Source organism: Buteo buteo, chromosome 3 (assembly GCF_964188355.1).
Source record: "Buteo buteo chromosome 3, bButBut1.hap1.1, whole genome shotgun sequence".
NCBI lineage: Eukaryota > Metazoa > Chordata > Aves > Accipitriformes > Accipitridae > Buteo > Buteo buteo.
The window spans coordinates 50,045,082-50,063,236 of record NC_134173.1 but is presented as its reverse complement, the minus strand read 5'-3'; the positions used below and the strand labels follow the sequence as shown (position 1 = coordinate 50,063,236).

The 18,155-nt window shown below is 36.6% G+C and overlaps 1 protein-coding gene across 1 annotated transcript in view; it reads left to right on the top strand.

Moving 5' to 3' along the window:
- The window catches only part of MMP16 (matrix metallopeptidase 16), a 190,299-nt gene that overhangs the window by 117,163 nt on the left and 54,981 nt on the right, over nt 1–18,155 (top strand). Inside the window, exons 6-7 of the mRNA XM_075023548.1 lie at nt 14,357–14,518; nt 17,425–17,642. Of these exons, the coding sequence (XP_074879649.1) occupies nt 14,357–14,518; nt 17,425–17,642 (380 nt within the window). The remainder of the gene's footprint in view (nt 1–14,356; nt 14,519–17,424; nt 17,643–18,155) is intronic.

The window sequence follows — 18,155 nt, the reverse complement described above, 5'->3', positions numbered from 1 at the left end:
CTTAGCTTCCAGCAATCTGTGGCTCATTGAATTTCTGAGCCACAGGCCATATTTTTGTGTTTAATAGCCTTTGAGGGATTTCCTTTCATGAATTGGTGTAATCTCTTTTTGAATTCATGTAAGCATTTGGTATCCACAACATCCTGTGACAATGTGTTCTATACACATTGAGAAACTACCTTTTTCTGAATTTTGAACCTGCCGTTGATAAATTCACTTTAGGTAGACTGGTGCCTGTATTGTGAGGAAGTAATTTCCTAATAATTTTATCTATGCCACTCATAACTTTATGGACCTCTGTCCGTATCTTGTTTCCAGGATAAAGAGACCTAGCCTGTTGAGTTACAGCTTTATTTATATGTAGTATTAAGTTAAGGAAGCACAACTTCTATTTTAAACTGAATCTATTTGAGTGCAAAATGAGAGAATTAGCAATATTATAAAAGATGGCAAAACCCAACTATTACATTTATAACATTGTACAATGATGAAGATGCCAAGATAATATTTAAAAGAACTTTGCAAGTTGCAGACAAATGGAGTAACAATTGATTCTTTTCATTTCACCATTCCCCCTGAAATCCAACTTAACTGAGGAGTCAACACAGTTAATACTTTCTATTGCTAAACCTCAAGGCTTCCAGTATTTAAAAAGCAAACCAGTCTTTCCCCATCAGTAAGTGCATGTTGTGCCAATAGAATTTAACAGGATAATCTGTCCTTAAACTTCGAAACCTTCCATGGACTATACTTGCCTGGTGTGCATATGCTCACCTGTTCCATATCCAGTCACCCCAAGATCCTACATAAAATGGTAACTCTGAAACATTCAGTGTCTGCTGCATAAAAAGTGTCCTTGAAAGTATTGCCATAGGATGCAAAGCTGCACTTGAGAATAGAAAGGTCCCTTTCAGTTATTGAAGGGATGAAAAATGATTAAAAATTAGACCATAAAAGGTCCTGGCTGGCTTGTGAGGACTCAGTCATTAGACATAGGGCTCTACAGATAGGAGAATAGGATCTGTCTGCTAGACCCCATTTACTGGCTGGAAGCCACATATGGAATATATTAACTGTTGTAAAGGTAATAACCTTATTTTTATTGTTTTGGGAGAGGTTTTTTTGCTTTCATGGAGCACCTTTTCCACTTTGAGAAAAGCACTTCATTTGCATGTTGTTAAAAGGGAGGTCTGTTAAACACTGGCAGTCAGTGAAAGCAGTCTTGTGGATGAATCCAGCCCCACGTTCTACATGTGTGTTTAGCCAGCTGCTTTCAATACATCCCAGGAACTATCAGTGTACAATATCATGCTCTTGGCTTCTTTCTTGGCCTAGAATTGCCAAGTGCATCATAATGCAAACCGAAAGAGAGGCTGAGGAGTATGTCAAGAAGATGGACTTTGTGATATTCTTAATTAAAACAATGGAAATGTAGACTCTTACGCACATCTTATATTGTGCTTTTTGTGTCTATAGAAGCAAGGTTTTATTTACGCTGTGGCTTAATTGCCAAACAGAGATGGTCATGATGCAGGTCACAAACCAAAAAAAGCAGTGTAGCCTGAGCCACTAAATTGCATATTGCTTCCATCACGGTGTAGGTAAACATAGATCATTGAAAGCTTATGTGGAGTAGTTAGGGAAGTTGCAAACTCAGTTATTCATTCAAACTGCAACTGGAGGTTATTTCCCACATACTGGGGCCAGTAGAACAAACTGCTTGCATTTGCCATCTGCCTCAGTTTGCGATCAGCTAGCCTGTCTTAAACTGCTGATAAAAAGTGTTAAAATGAAGCTGGCTGACTTTGCATGGAAATAAATGAGGAAAGTTCATATTGTCTGTTACATCAACTTTACTGCCAAGGAAACATCTAGCTGAAAGGCAGAATGGATCCTTGTAGACAATTTTGGCAACCACTGCACCTACATTCACAGAAAAAGAACTGCCTTTTTTTTTTTTTTTTTCTCAAATATGTCTTTGTCTCAAACAACTGTTTATACAATAATGAAGATAAGTTTATTCTGCCAAACTGGATTCATTTGATCAGACACTCATATTGGTATATTAAGAGTACTGAGTTAATGTGGGGAAATTTAACTGAAAAATGTTTGTTAAAATTATTAGTAAGTTGAAACTAATAATGTTGGGGGTTTTGGTTTTGTTTTGGTGTTTTTCTTTTTCTTTTTTTGCCCTGCAGTATGCTAGAAAAGAGCATTGGGAAGGCTTTTTTGTTAGGCAAACAGATGTATTTTGAATAAGTGCATACATAAAATGTGGGCCATCCCCTTCATGATCATTTTTATGACCCCAGAACCGCTCACACATGGTTACTGTGTGGGAATGACAAGGAAAAAAAAAAAAGTAACACCTCACACACAACAAATAAATAAATCTAGCTTCTACCTTAACCTTTCCTCCTCTTAGAAAGAAGCTCAGCAGATTTTGAGTCCTGAATCTGAAAGCACTTCATATAATTCTTGTACATGACAGAAAGTTATAGAGAAGGGGGCAAAAAGGAAAGAATTTAGCATATTCTAGTACTTTTTTTCTTATCCCCTGTGCATCTTTTTATAAGTGTTATCCATCAGCTTACAAAAAGGCAATATTTCTTTAAAATGTATGATATAAAAATAATACTAAGAAAACTAATGCTAATAGTATATGACCTATGAGATTTCACAGTAGAGACTGAATTTCAGGTTCTTGAAAGATTACTTGCTATGGAGAGCTTGTGAAAAGCCATACTCTCAAACATGTTGGGTTAAAAAAAGACAAAATCACCTTTATTATTGCAAATAAATTGAAATCAGTTCACAACTAGAAAAAAATCACCTCATGAATTAATGGCTTGAAATTATTATTATTATTTTTCTTTTCAGTCTGATCTGCTAGTAGAAATAATTTAGGAAAGAGAAACTATCTATGATCCTCAAATTGTCCCTTTAAACCAAAAGTGGCATTGCTGTCATTTAAAGCAGGCACCAGGCTTAGCACTCCAACTCATGCGATCCAGAGACTTTCAAGTCTCTGTTTGCTGCTAGGACCACTTCATGGAGGCTTTTTCACCAAGACAGCAGCTTTAGGAAATCTGACTTTTCCCAAAGATGTTCTCTAGATTATTACTGTGCAGCCCTCTCCTTTCCCCTCCCTCTTCAGGGGCAAACAGAATCTGAAAAATCATGTTGCCAATTACTATGGATGTTGTCATTGTTTCCTGAGAGAATGAGACAAGACTTTTATAGTAATTACATCTTTATTTATCTGTTAGGTAGAAATTTAATGGATTGTTGTTGCAAAAGTAGAAGAATGTAAGATAACCCTAAAATACAAGGTAATACTATATATGACTTTTTCAAGAATAGTTTATAACTAACTAATGAAAGATTTTTTACGATATCTGTGTTCTCAAGCCTAGAGAATTTGTGCTTTATCCTGACAATTCTTCACTTCCAAATGCTCAAACCATATGTTGTTGAGGCCAAATGTTTTTAATCTATATTTAAACTCCTTCCTAAGTGGCTTGGGTTTCAAAAAGTGCTGAGCAGCTAACACCAATACCTAGAAACATCTACAGCGAAAACATCAGGTTGGGAAAAAAGATGAAAACAGAAAAAATTATAATAAAAAAAAGCTAAATTAAAAGAAGAATATTCTTTTGTGCAAAACATATTGTTGTAGTGGACAGGTTTAAGTCTCTAGTTCAAGTCAATGATGAATGCTTCCTGGTTTAGTAGATATATCACTTAAGTCCATATCCTGTACCTTTATAATTAATGGTTTGCCACTGACTTAAATGAAAAGACCTAAGTCAGAAGCCAGAAGACTTAAGGGGGTGGAATTAATCTGACCATATGTTGATATTTATATCTGAGTTAATCTCACAGAGTCGCTTTAGAGTTAGAGGAGAGATATATTGCCTTCCTGGGTAGGATTTGTTGCATCCTGAAGTAGGTGTCTAAAATAAACTAGATGAATCATGTCCTGAAATACCTGTTTCTCATCACTGGCTGTGAAAGGTGCAGGTATAGACATTTGTGTTACAGTTTTCTGTAGCTAGATGACTTCCACCAGTGAAGTTGAATCACATGCAATTTCAGATTAGAGGAGAACCGAAGTGATAAGTACTTCCAAATAACAGCACCAACTGGGGTCCAAAGAAATTTGTCTCAACAGCAGAGATGCCTGTTTTGGAAACAGTTCAGTATTACACTCAGAAAAGGTAATTACTGGTGTAGGCTATCCCCTGTCCCGCTCAGCATGGCAGGACAAACACTCTCCTATTGGTCTAAATATGGTAATTCACAAATGGATTGCACCACTTAGATTTTGAATGCATAGCTGGTAATATGGTAATATGTAAACATACTTTTAGTTTCGCTTTTCTAAGAATCATACGTAGCTCCTTTCTTACCATGCAGTTTAGGAACTGATACAATGTCAGTATGAGGATTATCACTGAGTATTCAGGAAATTGAAGATATGGTAGTGACATCGGATTAATGTTGCTAGCTCTACTCCAGCTAGCAGTGCTAGCAGAAACAGTAAAAATATTAGGGCCTGAGCTTCAGGAAGAGTTAGCAACTACAATATATACCAACAGTCAGTCCTTAGCTGGTTTGTTTGGTTTTTAATGAACACTTGTGTTACTGGCAGGGCTGGCCATGGTGGCTGGCAGAGGTGGAGAGATAATGGTCCCAGACCTGCCTGAGTGTGGGCTGTGGCAGAGCAGCTGTGGGAGCAGCATGCCGCCAGTTACCCTGCACTCAGCTCCCTGCTTTCCAGTAGGAAGCTCTGGTCTGAGAGCCGTCCGACACGGGACCTCTGGTGCTGTCCCTTCTCCCTGCCTGTGCCAGCCACTGACCCCCCAGGCTGGGGTCCTGCTGAACGCCTAACTCACAGAAGGGAAAGTGTGCCAGGGTTGACCTCTGCCCTGGCTAACTTTCCCATGTCCAAGCTCTCCTGCACTTTGGCAGGAGCAGCTAACTCCTGCCTTCATCTTCCTCTTTAAGCATCCTCTTGCATAGGCTTCCCTCTGCCAGGGGGGCCAGGAGGATGGCTTGGCTGCCTAACCATCTTGGCCTCACCGGCACCCTTTGCCCTGCCCTCTGCAGTCTTTCATCCCGGAGGCTGCCCCTCAACAGCGGGTGCTGAGGCATCTCCATGCCGACAAGTGCCAAGAGTCACTAGTGCCGAACTGAGAGTATCCTCTGAGTGCTAGAGACGCTTACAGTGGTTCCTCTAGCTAGAGTGAACAAACAGCTATATGGATATACCCACTAATGGTAGCAGATTATCCAATAGATCAGAGCATTTCATATGAGTAAATTTTAACAAAGTAAAACCAAGTAGCAGATTTGTCTTCCTGTCACTTTCTCTATAGTTTGAAGTTGTCTCAATTTAGAATATGGTACACACTTGGATCAGGTCTCCCTTTGAAGTCTGCAGTCTTCTTAGAAAACATATCTGCTTTTCAGATCAGAGAACTTTTAACGATTTTGTTTCTTCTCCTAATCACTTTGCCAATTAGGATTCAAAATTCCCACTTCTTTTATCACCAGTCCAAGGAAAAAAAAAAACCATAGACAATTCTTTCTTGACACTTTTTTCTTAATAGGATTTAAACAAGCAAAATAACAGTGAAGGAAGAACTGCTCATATAAAATTTCCAAATATATACAACACTGTGTCACTTTCTCTTCAAAAAATCTTAAAGTCATATGTAGGTGTTAGGTAGGTACAATAATAAGGTAAGCATAATAACCTGGTTTTGATGGCTTTAATGTGAGTTAAGTTAGAGGATAGTATAATTAATCTCAGTAGTTTAACTGACACAGGGTAAAAATTTATCTCTACAGAGAGCCAACACAAGATTTACACATGAATTAAATTCTATGTACATTCTGTTGTGGGGATTTCAGTGATCTGTAGAACCCTTTCAGATTTCTGCCCCATGGCAAGTTACATCTATTTTGAATATTGGCAGCATGACTTTGACCTTCCTCGTAGTAATTACACGTATTTCCTTATAGTAGGACACACAGGACTTTAGGGTAAATGAAGAAAAAAAAATTGTTCCTTCAAAACAAAAGCAGCCACAGTGTTAATATGCCAGCATTTTAGCTGAGTGGCTTAAAGGCAAAACCTACATTTGTTTTTGTCAAAAGCAAGGGTCTCATTTTAATATGGACTCATGCACAATTAAGTTCGGTTTACATTTATTGTCAACAAGACTGGCACTTAACTCAGGAGTGGTAGAAAGATGTCCATTCCCTTCACATGAATGACCTTCAGGGACAGGACCATGAAGGATAGCTGAGAATTGTGTGATACCTGCTCTTTCCATGCACATATCCAAATCTTCAATCCCAGCATATGTTCATCCTCACAGCTCTCAGAAAGGAGTTTTAAATACTTCTTCAGCTTATTGTTCCCACAGCAACAACTAAAAACAGAAGCAAAAATAAGATAGGAAAGCATATAAATAGATAAGGCTACTACAGTATTTGCAGCATTTGTAATTGCATTGAGACTACTGGAAAAACACAGTAAATGTTATTTGGCAACCTGGTTATTTGTAATGTTATGAGAATCATAGAATCATAGAATCATTTAGGTTGGAAAAGACCTTCAAGATCATCGAGTCCAACCATCATCCATGCCCACTAAACCATGTTCTGGAGTACGGCGTCTACTCGCTTTTTGAATACCTCCAGGGATGGTGACTCAACCACTTCCCTGGGCAGCCCATTCCAATGTCTGACAACCTCCTCAGTAAAGAATTTTTTCCTAATAACTTACCTAAATCTCCCTTGCTGCAACTTGAGGCCATTTCCTCTCATCCTATCTCCAGCCACCTGACAGAAGAGACCAGCACCCACCTCACTACAACCCCCTTCAGGTAGCTGTAGAGAGCGAGAAGGTCTCCCCTCAGCCTCCTTTTCTCCAGACTAAACAACCCCAGCTCCCTCAGCCTCTCCCCATAAGACTTGTGCTCCAGGCCCCTCACCAACTTGGTTGCCCTTCTCTGGACACGCTCCAGCACCTCCATGTCTTTCCTGTAGTGAGGGGCCCAAAACTGAACACAGCACTCGAGGTGCGGCCTCACCAGTGCCAAATACAGGGGAGCAACCACCTCCCTGCTCCTGCTGGCCACACCATTTCTGATGCAGGCCAGGATGCCGTTGGCCTTCTTGGCCACCTGGGCACACTGCTGGCTCATATTCAGCCGGCTGTCAGCCTGCACACCCAGGTCTTTTTCTGCTGGGCAGCTTTCCAGCCACTCTTCCCCAAGCCTGTAGCGCTGCATGGGGTCGTTGTGACCCAAGTGCAGGACCCGGCACTTGGCCTTGTTGAACCTCATACGATTGGCCTCAGCCCATCGATCCAGCCTGTCCAGATCTCTCTGAAGGACCATTGTATTGTCAAATGTTTATACTGGTGTGAGCTTACTGAAAGAAATAAATTTATGAAGATCTTCTATAGCAAAATGCAAAATTCCATTATAATTTTAATTTATTTAAAATAGTTATTATCTAAAAATGACCATGAAAACACCCAGAATAAAACTTTTCAGTCTGTTAATTGATATGGCTTTATTACTAATAGAATGAAAATTGCATTTGAGAATAGTATACAAATTCAGTAGTGGACCTGAGTGATGAAGAAGTTAATCCCAGGAGCTAGAGATTCAGCATAAGTGTAATTTTTCTTTATTTGTTATTTCACTGTCAAGCAAGGTTTCCTCAAAGCATGAAATGAAGCCATAAGCATTATATTTGCAGAAAGAACACGTACTATCATATTTACACCTTTTTGGGAAGCAGTAAGGTCTTGTGTCTTCTTTACTTCCCCTAGGATCATCTCCAGCTGCTTCACTTCTCACTCTTTGCAGAAGTTGGTATTGATTCACTAGTCAGAATAGTTTGTGACATTTTTCAGTACTAGTAATTGAAACTGTGAGAAACACAATGGAAATATCCTTACATCCATGCTTTTTGAGAAGGAAAATTAAGAATACATTAAGTAATTAATTCCACCCATTTCAAGAAATTTACTAGAAAGTTGTAGAATGTACGTGGTAATAAATCTAAGTAGTAAGGCAGAAATTCTTACCTTTTGCATGTCCTTGCCTTCTAAAGTACAGGCTGATCTGTATTATGAAAGAATGTGGGCTCCTTTCAAATATGTTATTTATCAGGCTCCTGACTTCTGAATTATCCTCACAATATGCAGAAACAATAGAATACTGCCAGGAAGGACATACACACCGCTAAACTCACATGTCCTTATCATCAATGATCACTGAGTCACCTGAAGACAGTCTTGCCCTGTAGGAATATCCCCTTGTCAAATTTCAAGCAAACAAGTTTAAATTTCACACTAATCAGCTGATCTTTTTTAAATAGAATAGTTTTTCAAAAATATTCACATGTGGGTGAAGGTATACTAAATTATACACAGAGTATATTAGTACATACTTTGTATATAACAAACTGCCTGTACCTCCCCTTCTGTTTGCACAGATATATATATGTCAGGAAGTCAACTTGCAAAGATTTTAGTCTATATGTTAGTATATGTAATAATAGAGTGAAAGAAACATATTTTTATGTCATTCTCTTTTGTCATAATGGAAAAAAAGGCTAAATGTATAGATATGTTCTTGAAAAATGATTGTTTAAAATACAGAGTGTACAAAATGGATACACTAAGTTCATACAGAAAATGGGTATACTATATATGATACATTTTTATTTAAAACCACAAAAATTTAGTTTTGCTCTTCATTTTTCAAAGCTACTGCACCATCTCAGCTCCATCTTTTAGCAAAACTTTATTTCCAAACTAACCACCAAGCTACCAAATTTCAGTGCCAATGGCAGAAGTTTGAGATAATGTCAAGCAACTGTATATGATTTCATAGACTGGAAAATGTGGCACCTTTATTTGAGTAAGAGTATGCCTGTGATTATATTTAGTCCATGTATACTCTCTGTATAGCATATATATGCATATATGGTGCTTATGTAAGTGCATACATAATGTATATGCTCAATTCCGCTGTATTGCCGTAAGGTCAGAGAGAGAAAGAATCTTGTTTTATCACTGAGTGTTGAAATAACACGTTCAAAATTCTGTCCTGTCTGGAAAGAATAATAATAATAATAACAAAGATACAAAACTTTTTTTTCTTTTGTTTCTTTTTTTTTCTCTCTGTATGCTGTACAGAGTAAGAATATTACTCTAAAGTTTGCAACATTTCAGCCAGTTGGGATTAGCAACATTGGTTTGATGAGTCAATGGTACAAATGAACAGAATAATGAAAATGCAAATTCTAAATACATTGGACATGAGTTCATGGGTAACAGGTGTGTAATATTTTCTGATATTTGAGGTACTGTCTTTTTGATAATAGGGCTGTAATAGAAGTCTTTCTTGTACAGATTTACATTTGAGATTCATATGGATTTAATCTAAAATCATTTACGTGCATCACATGAAAAATGAAGTGGAATAATCTTTGGAAGAAACAGTGTATGTCCATGTATAAAACATTTTTATAGTTTTCCAGTTTGTCATTTGATATTCGGTTTCTAGATTTTTTGTTTTTCTCTGGATGGGAAAGTCTTCAAAACTGATGTCACATGACATTTAAATGACAGACAACTCTTGAGCTCACAATGTGTTGTAGCAGTTACTGTCATGTGCCCAGGAGAAGAACGAAGTGACATGCCCTGAGGTGTCATTTAGTGCTGCATTAAAAAGATAGGCAAGTGATGAATCAAAGGCTTGCTGGGCCATTAGGGTATTACTTTTATAAATGAAGCTCAGACAGCATTTAAAATGGGAATTAATATCTTCAGAACTAGGGTTTCTTAATAGCTTGCTGTGGACAAACATATTAGCTTTGTTTATCTGTAGATATGAAAAATAGTGTATATATTAGCTACAGGGAAAGGCTTCCCCATACACCATGTTCCACACTGCTGGCTGTTGAATATTTGATATATTAAAACATATTTATATTCTGGAGTTTGGGCAGTGATTGTAAAGTCAGGCAGATTTAGTGCCTAAAATAGTTTATAGCCTCAGAGAATAGTGTCAGTATAAAAATAACCATTTTTTCTTAGTTCTTTACACACAGTATCTTTTTTTTTTTTCCTTGTGAAATCAAACTTGAGATAAAGTAAGAAAAACAATCACAATCTTTTTGAGCTTGTATCTATTCTATTCCAAATCTCCATGCTAATGGGGAACACAGGAACAGAGATGTACAAGTTTTGGACTTGTGAAATATATTTTCCAATATTTCTCTACTACTCTATAGATAAATATAACAAGATGTAACTGAGACTATCATAATGAATATTCACCATGGTATATCCTACAGTGGCAACTTTTAGTTTAAAAGTCATTATAATCATATGTAGTTTAACTCTATTACTCATGACTTGTTAAAGTTTTGCAATGGTGTTTCATTTTTCCAAGTGAACTGAAATAGATGTTTCTACTTGGGTAATGTATACTGAAATACAGAATTATGTGGGACTCTGTCCTTCAATGGTGGGGGCTGAAAGTGTTTAAAAAAATTATATCCAATGTCAGTAGGATAACAAAGCTAACCTGAGCTGGTATGAATGTTCACTTGCCTTTACACTCCTTCATCTTACTCTGACCACTGGCCAAGGAACTGAAGTTGGCCTACTATCCACCTTGCAGTCACAACTACAATGCTGTGCAGCCTGAAGAGAAAGAGCAAGCACCCAGGGTTATCTTTCTGCACTCTCAGTAGCTAGTTACAATAACATTGAGATGCTCAAGGCAAGTCTGCTCCCAAAAGCAAAGAGGGACTAAGTAATTGTTGCCTAATTGGAGAAATCTAATTATATGCAAAGGAAAAAGGATGGGAACTAAGACAGTAGTAAGTCCTACCTGCACTGCTCTCAAACAACACATCTTGAACTGCTTTAAACCTCAGTTTCAACTGCACTAAGTTATTTGGGTCAGTTTAAATTCAGGATGCCCTGGAGACAGTCATGACTCTTGATGGAAATTGTTATGAATAATGGGGCTATTTGACTACAGTAGAAAATATGTTCCCTGTTAAATCATTGTCACCCCAGGCAAGAATATTATTCTCCCAGCTCCTTCCTGTGACCTTCTCCCTTCCCCCCTTATTCATTTGCTCCAAGTGCTGCTCTGTCTTTACCATGTTTAATAGCTCCCCTGATGGTTACAAGTTGCATTGCAGGAGGTGGAAATCACTTTTCATAGTCCTTTTGCCTTTTTCCCTTTTGGACTTAGGCTTTGACTAAGTCCAGAGGGGCAGTCAGACGCTGAATAGTTTGTGGGTTTGGGGTTTTTGTTGGGTTTTTTTACATAATCATCCCTATCCAAAAGACAAAGGGAGAAAGAGATACTAAGAAACAGCCACCCCCTGCATAATACATGTTCTCTGACATAGTCCCACTATCATTTAAAAGTACTACTCTGGAAATGCTCTACCGTATGCTCATTATCTGTGATCCCAGAAGGAAGATATACCATTAGATGACAGTGTTTTGTTTATTTCCCTGTTACAATGTAATTCACACCCCTTCAAGGTCAACATGGAACAAAATATGGAAATTCCTGGAAATCTTTATGGAGACTCAATGACATCTGATAACTAAAGGATGTATTTATTCTTCATGCATTGCATAATTGACACAAATAGAGAGAAGCAGTAAACTCTTCCAAAACTATTTATTAACTATGGTTTCTTGAAATTGTAGAAATTGTAACAAATTCTCTTCCCAGACCTTCTATCTTAAACAGTAGAGGTTGAATACCGCATGTAAAACACTCTTTGGTGTGTTGATACTGGCCAGCCTAATAATAGTGGTAGAATCAAATACAGTTAATTTAAAACTATTTGAAAATGGTTCAGTAAATACTGTGGCAAACTTAGTACAACTATTAATATAGGACTAGACTTGTTAATATTCTTAATTATGATGTAGGAAACAGAAGTCTAGGTGGCAAATTTGCCTTTCACAAGGTCTGAAAAGCAAAAGAAAGTTTCATCTTAAATATGTGAGTTAATGCCAGACAAAGAAATATTTCATTCTAATGATCCTGGGTTAGAAATCTAACTTTCATAAAACAAAGAAAAGAATTGAAAAATAATGTGAGACATGTCACAGTACAATAGTTATAGTACGGTAACATCTTCTCTCTTTCATGTCTTTCCATCTTAAGCCTACCATTTTTTAAAATTCTATTAATTATTCCATTATGCATGCAGAACGAAAGCCTTTACAGAGTTCCTCCTGTGCATCACTTCCAATGCTGAGGTTAGCTACAGAAGCTGTGGATTATTCATATGAGATAATGTTGAGATCAGCTTTGCATATAGAAGGGCAGATTCAGGTATCAAAAGCATTCATCACCAGCACAGTCAAGCTTATCAAACCTGTTACAACAGCACATTGAGAATCTGCTTTACTATAAAAAGAACTGCATCCAAGAAAAAATATTGTCATGAAAATATTTCATCTGGAAACCACATAATTATAAATGATAGGATAAGCTGTTCTCATTTCTGGAAGCACATTATTTCACATTAATTTTTGAAAGACATGATTTTTCTACACAGTTATACTGAATAAAAGAGCAAGAGCATTTATTTTTCATATTTCCGGATTAAGAATCAGAAAGACATGAAAAGAGTCTGTCAACTAAGCACATAGTTTTAGTTGTGACTGCTTCCATGCTTTCAATCAAACATTTATTTTACAAACATCAGCATGGCTCCATACATCATGAAGACATCTACTGCCAAGTGTTTTTCCTTTCAGATATATTTGAGAGAAAGTTTATTTCTTTGTGTCAACAAGAGGAAATATTTGAAAAATTGAAACGCTGTCAACTATGTCCTCAAAGTTCTGTAACTATATATATGTAAATTTTTTTGTTAAATTCAACTTTTTAATATTATTACTATTAGTATAATAGTGCTTCGAATTCCAGATCAAGTGCCAGCAGTGGAAAAATAACTGTCTACCCTCAAAAAAACTTACAGAATATAGGATAAGACTTAATGTTGAGCATTTTCTTGTTCCAGTATACAACTATTAGGCCACAATATAGGCCTTTTGTTATTTATGCTGCTCTTTCAACAAGAAACTACCTACTGTAGGTGGCACCTGTTTCACTTGAGTCCAGCCATCTAAAAGTTAGATGTTCAGCATAAGCTGCTGATCTAGAATACTTCTCTTGTCAGTGGAACAGGAACACACTTCTGGAGGATGATTCTTCCCATCCCTAGGTGGTGAAAATGAGCAATATCCTGGATGTGACTCTTTCCAAGTGACCAGAATCTTTCTCCTGATGTGAATGATAGTCTCATTATATGACAGGTTGACTACAGACAGAATCTGTACAAAAGACTTGTAGAAAGATAAGCTGAACTAAGCCTTAGATGAATAAAAATAGACAAAATTAATACCACAGAAGTCCAGCTCTGAAATTTTTATAGAAATGATCCCATTGGCTTTGATTTGTGTTCGCTTCACAGAGTGCCATAATTCTACTGCCAAAACTTCTAGTTGTGTCTAATACCCTGTAATAAAAGATGAAAAGATGATTTTTAGAAAGAAATAACAAAAAAGTTAAATCAGTCTATAACACGAGTGTGTTATTTTATTTTTTAGACCTACAAAATTCAAAAAGTTCTAATACCTAAGCAAGCAACTACACTTGTAAGGGAATTATACAGTGAAATAAATAAAGGCATCCTATTTTGAGAAGGATAGCATAACACCCATATCTTCCTCATTAGAATTTCAGTTATGGTGATTCAGAAATGGACAACATCTACAAATAATCAGCAGGGGTCTGATTACAAGCACTTGGATGACTAAGTTCCCTGTGGGGTTTGTCCTAAATACATAGTCCTCAGTTTGTGAAGATTACCACGCACAGCAAGGATATTTTCCTTGTGGAACTATGTCTTGATGCAAACATTTTTAGTCAGGTTCACTTCAACTTCAAGTCAAAAGTTGCACGCAAGCCTGGCCAATGAGGTATGACACTCGAACCCTACACTAACCATGTGCATCAGTTAAAAGAGATTATGCTTATAGTGTCTGTAAGAGTATCATATATTATATGTAACAGTAATGGTTTCCTTGTTTAAAAATTGGAAAGCTGCCTTTGCTATCACATTATCCTTATGATACATTATTAAGCATTACCTTGTAAAATTCAAATTCAGTGAAAATGTCTTTCAAGTGCAGAGTCCTCCACTTGTGTTATTTCTGTTACTATGCTTATGGTTTCAAAGGTCTTTTTCCCCTTTCTTCTCTTCATAGGAAATGATCTGTTTCTAGTTGCAGTGCATGAACTGGGACATGCCCTGGGCTTGGAGCACTCTAATGATCCCACTGCAATCATGGCTCCATTTTACCAGTATATGGAAACTGACAACTTCAAACTACCTAATGATGACTTACAGGGCATCCAAAAGATATACGGTATGTCATGCTCTAATTAAGCAATGCAAGTTTTTGCTTTAAAATACATTTGAGATCCTCCTGTCCCTACAACCTCTCAGAAAGAGTTTTCTAATGTAGACTCTGCCAGTTGTTGTACCAGGGGCCTTCTTGTGAGTAGGCCAAAGATTGTGATGAAGATCTTTTACTTTGTTTCTTACTGTTCACAACTTGCATTCAAATTTGCACTCAGCTGGAATAGTAATTTTAAAAGTTTTAAAAAGCCATAAATAAAATACCTGCAAAAGGATCCCAAACTATGAAAATATTAACAAAAGCAGGCCTTTAACCATAACAAGCTTATTTCCACAGTAGTCCAAGTGCATGTAACTGGTTGAATTGATTGCTTCCCAGTTTATTAGGTATAATACTAAACAGTTCCCTGGGTGTGCAAAATATGTGGTCCCAAATACCCTTTCTTGAGATTAATATAGCAAAATGATCTCAAAAGAATGTTATTACCAGCCCAAGACTTTGAGCTACCTAGGGGAAAAAAGGCCCACTTCTTTAAACTATGTTTGTTTAGTTTTTTTGTGGCCCAATATAAAAGACACATGTAAAGTAAATAAATTCTGCATGTACTGAATTCAATTTGACAAAGCAAGGTAATTGAAAATTAAAAAAAAAAAAAGGAAGCCAAAACAATAATGTTACTCTGATTATGGATTGAATGTAACACTGACTCCCGTATTACTGTTCCTTACATTTCCAAAGACATGGTTTTGGTTTTGGCTTTAAAGACTTTGATTCTGTTGGTATTTTTTAAATAGTCTTTTTTTTCTTTAAAAATATATTTTATTTTTCTCTCCTACAGTAAAAAATCTGTGGTATCTGTATGTTAATGCTATGTATACAGTATATCTCATTTGGAATTGCCTTGCTTAATATTCCCTGATTAATTCTGTATTAGATTCAACTTTGTACTCACAATTATTTTCAGTTTAAAAGTTTGTCAGGTTTATATTAAATATTATCAAGGCCATTTCTTGTTTATCGTTACTCCTAGAAAGGACAGCTATGAACATGTGGAATTACTGTACTGCTAACTAGAACTCTGCAGCCTCCGTGGTGGTTTATATTAACCAGCTTTTTAAAATATTATATTAACAAGCACTGATACATATTTTCATAAAGCTTAAATAGCAATTTCAAAATGATTGGCTGATCAAGTTTTGTTTGGGTTTTTTTCCTGTGTGGTTAGCTGGAAGGAAGGTTGTTTCTCATGACCTCATAAGTTGGTAGTCTAGACTTAAGGGCTAGACAAGAATACTTTGCTGAAAACTAACTGCTAAGCTCTAACAGCTGTGGGCTCTACATTAAGAGAAATGTGTTACCTCTGGGAAGTAATATCTGACATCACCACCAAATGGCATATGAAAACTTTGGTTTGGGGTTAAAAACTTTCCAACATGAGCTACTGCAAACTGATTCCTTTGCTCCCTTTAAAATCAAGAGGTGATCTGGAATCATATGCCTCAATAAAAATGTCACACCTATTAAAATAATTACTTTGGTCTGCAGTATTCCTTGAAACACCATTATTAACTGTAAATGATAAATGTCACAAGCCTTAAAATTGTGAATGAAATAAATGCTTTATTAAATTGTATGAGAACCATTTGGTGAGTTTAATGTTTCCTTACATAGTCCATCTTGTTCTTTAAAAAGTATCAGAAATTCAAATGCCATTTATGCAGTTTTAGAATTGTCTCACTATTCAAAAGTCTTTCTGAAGCTGGTCATGCAAATGATACTTATTTTTTAAAGTCAAATTTGTTTATATATTTAAATGGTTTGGAGAGAGGCCAAAATAGAATGAGCAAAAGTAAAGTGTTCATCTTGTTTCCAGAAATCTTACTCATCCTACTGCAACTTATCTTTTTGTACATGCAAAATGTAAGTAAACGTAGTAATATGTGTAGAAAGGGAAAGGCATTTTCAGTACACCCGTTGCAAGTCATTCAGTATGCCATTAAAGTTATGAACAGCATCTGTCTAGGATGGCCTTTTGACTTTCAGGTAGAGAAATCATGAGTGGTATAGTTACTTCACCTGTCATCAAACTTTGTATATTATGACAGAAAATATATTTGAAAGAAGAAAAATGTTTAAAAACTGGTGCACGGAGTTTTAGTTTTTCACTTTGCTTCTTTTTAATCCATTTATCCTCAGAATAATTCCTTTAATTACCAGGTATCTAGCTTTGTAAGAGTCACTGCAAAATAAAAAGTAATTAATTTCAGAATATTGCAGAAAACATGTGAATTATGCTTTTTGTTTATATGGATGCCTAGGATTTGAAGTCCAGTTTCGAGAGCTCCTATACGTAGCAAGAGGCTTTGGGGAAAGCTGGGAATGTCCTTTCACTAATGCACATGACATTACTTGGCCTACAAATTGGGTCAGTAGGAAATACATATACACATATGTGAATTGATGAGTGGAAGTTAAAAATATGGATTGAAAATCCATTGACTGCTGATGATGTTATTAGGAACAGGGTTTTTGTTTTCCTTTATTTTGTACAATAGACAATGATTCTGGTTTAGCAGTTCTTACTCAGTTAGCGAAATATGTGCTATGAATTACTTCTCATCTGAAATGATGGTGGACTATGCATCATTTACAGGTTTTATTGGAACATTGTTCAAATAAGGAAGGAAGATTCTGGATAGTGAAAAGTAATTATTTTCTTCATTCGTGCTTTGGTTTTATGGTAGTCATTCATTATATCCTTTAATAACACAGTAAAGGTGTGTTAGGTCACTTTTTCCATTCCCCTTCCACTGTAGGATTTGCACTGCGTACAGCAGGTTTTCGTTGTGTTTTTCTTCTTTGAGTGCCATTGGTGGGCATGTAAATTACATCCTGCTGCTATATTTTTAAAGGTCCACCTGACAGGATCCCACCACCAACAAGACCTCTGCCAACAGTGCCCCCACATCGTTCAATCCCTCCAGCAGACCCGCGGAAGAATGACAGGCAACCTAAACCTCCCCGGCCACCCACTGGTGACAAACCTTCCTATCCTGGAGCCAAGCCTAACATCTGTGATGGGAACTTCAACACTCTGGCTATTCTTCGCCGGGAAATGTTTGTTTTCAAGGTAGGAGGCTGTGAATTTTTCAATGTTACATCAAATGTCTACATTTCTCCTTTTTTTTTTTAAGCAAACACTCATTCATCATGACTCCACTTTCCCAGCCTGCTCACAGTTAGAAAGTTCAAGAACGAAATTAAAAAATAAACATACACGTGGCTTAAATGTCTAGCAGAGGACTGCTGTAATGTTCTATTTTGGGAAAACACCCGTATCAGCAAAAACTGTAATGCTTCAAAATGTAAGGGTAAATAAATGCTGCATGTTATGGAGAGATAAAAAGTGTAAATCACCTCATGAATAATAGGAGTGATTTTGTTGGGAATACAGCCACATCCAGACATACAGTAGATATTGTGTCTTCAATGCTTGTTTTTTTTTTTTTTTCCCTGAAGCTATAATTTTAACTTTACAATTAGATCTGTCATTTACAAAGGAAGTTTGTCATTGTGTTGTGGTTGCATTGAAACCACAACATCTAAGAAAAGGTCTTTGCCACAGAAATCTTATTGTAAATGT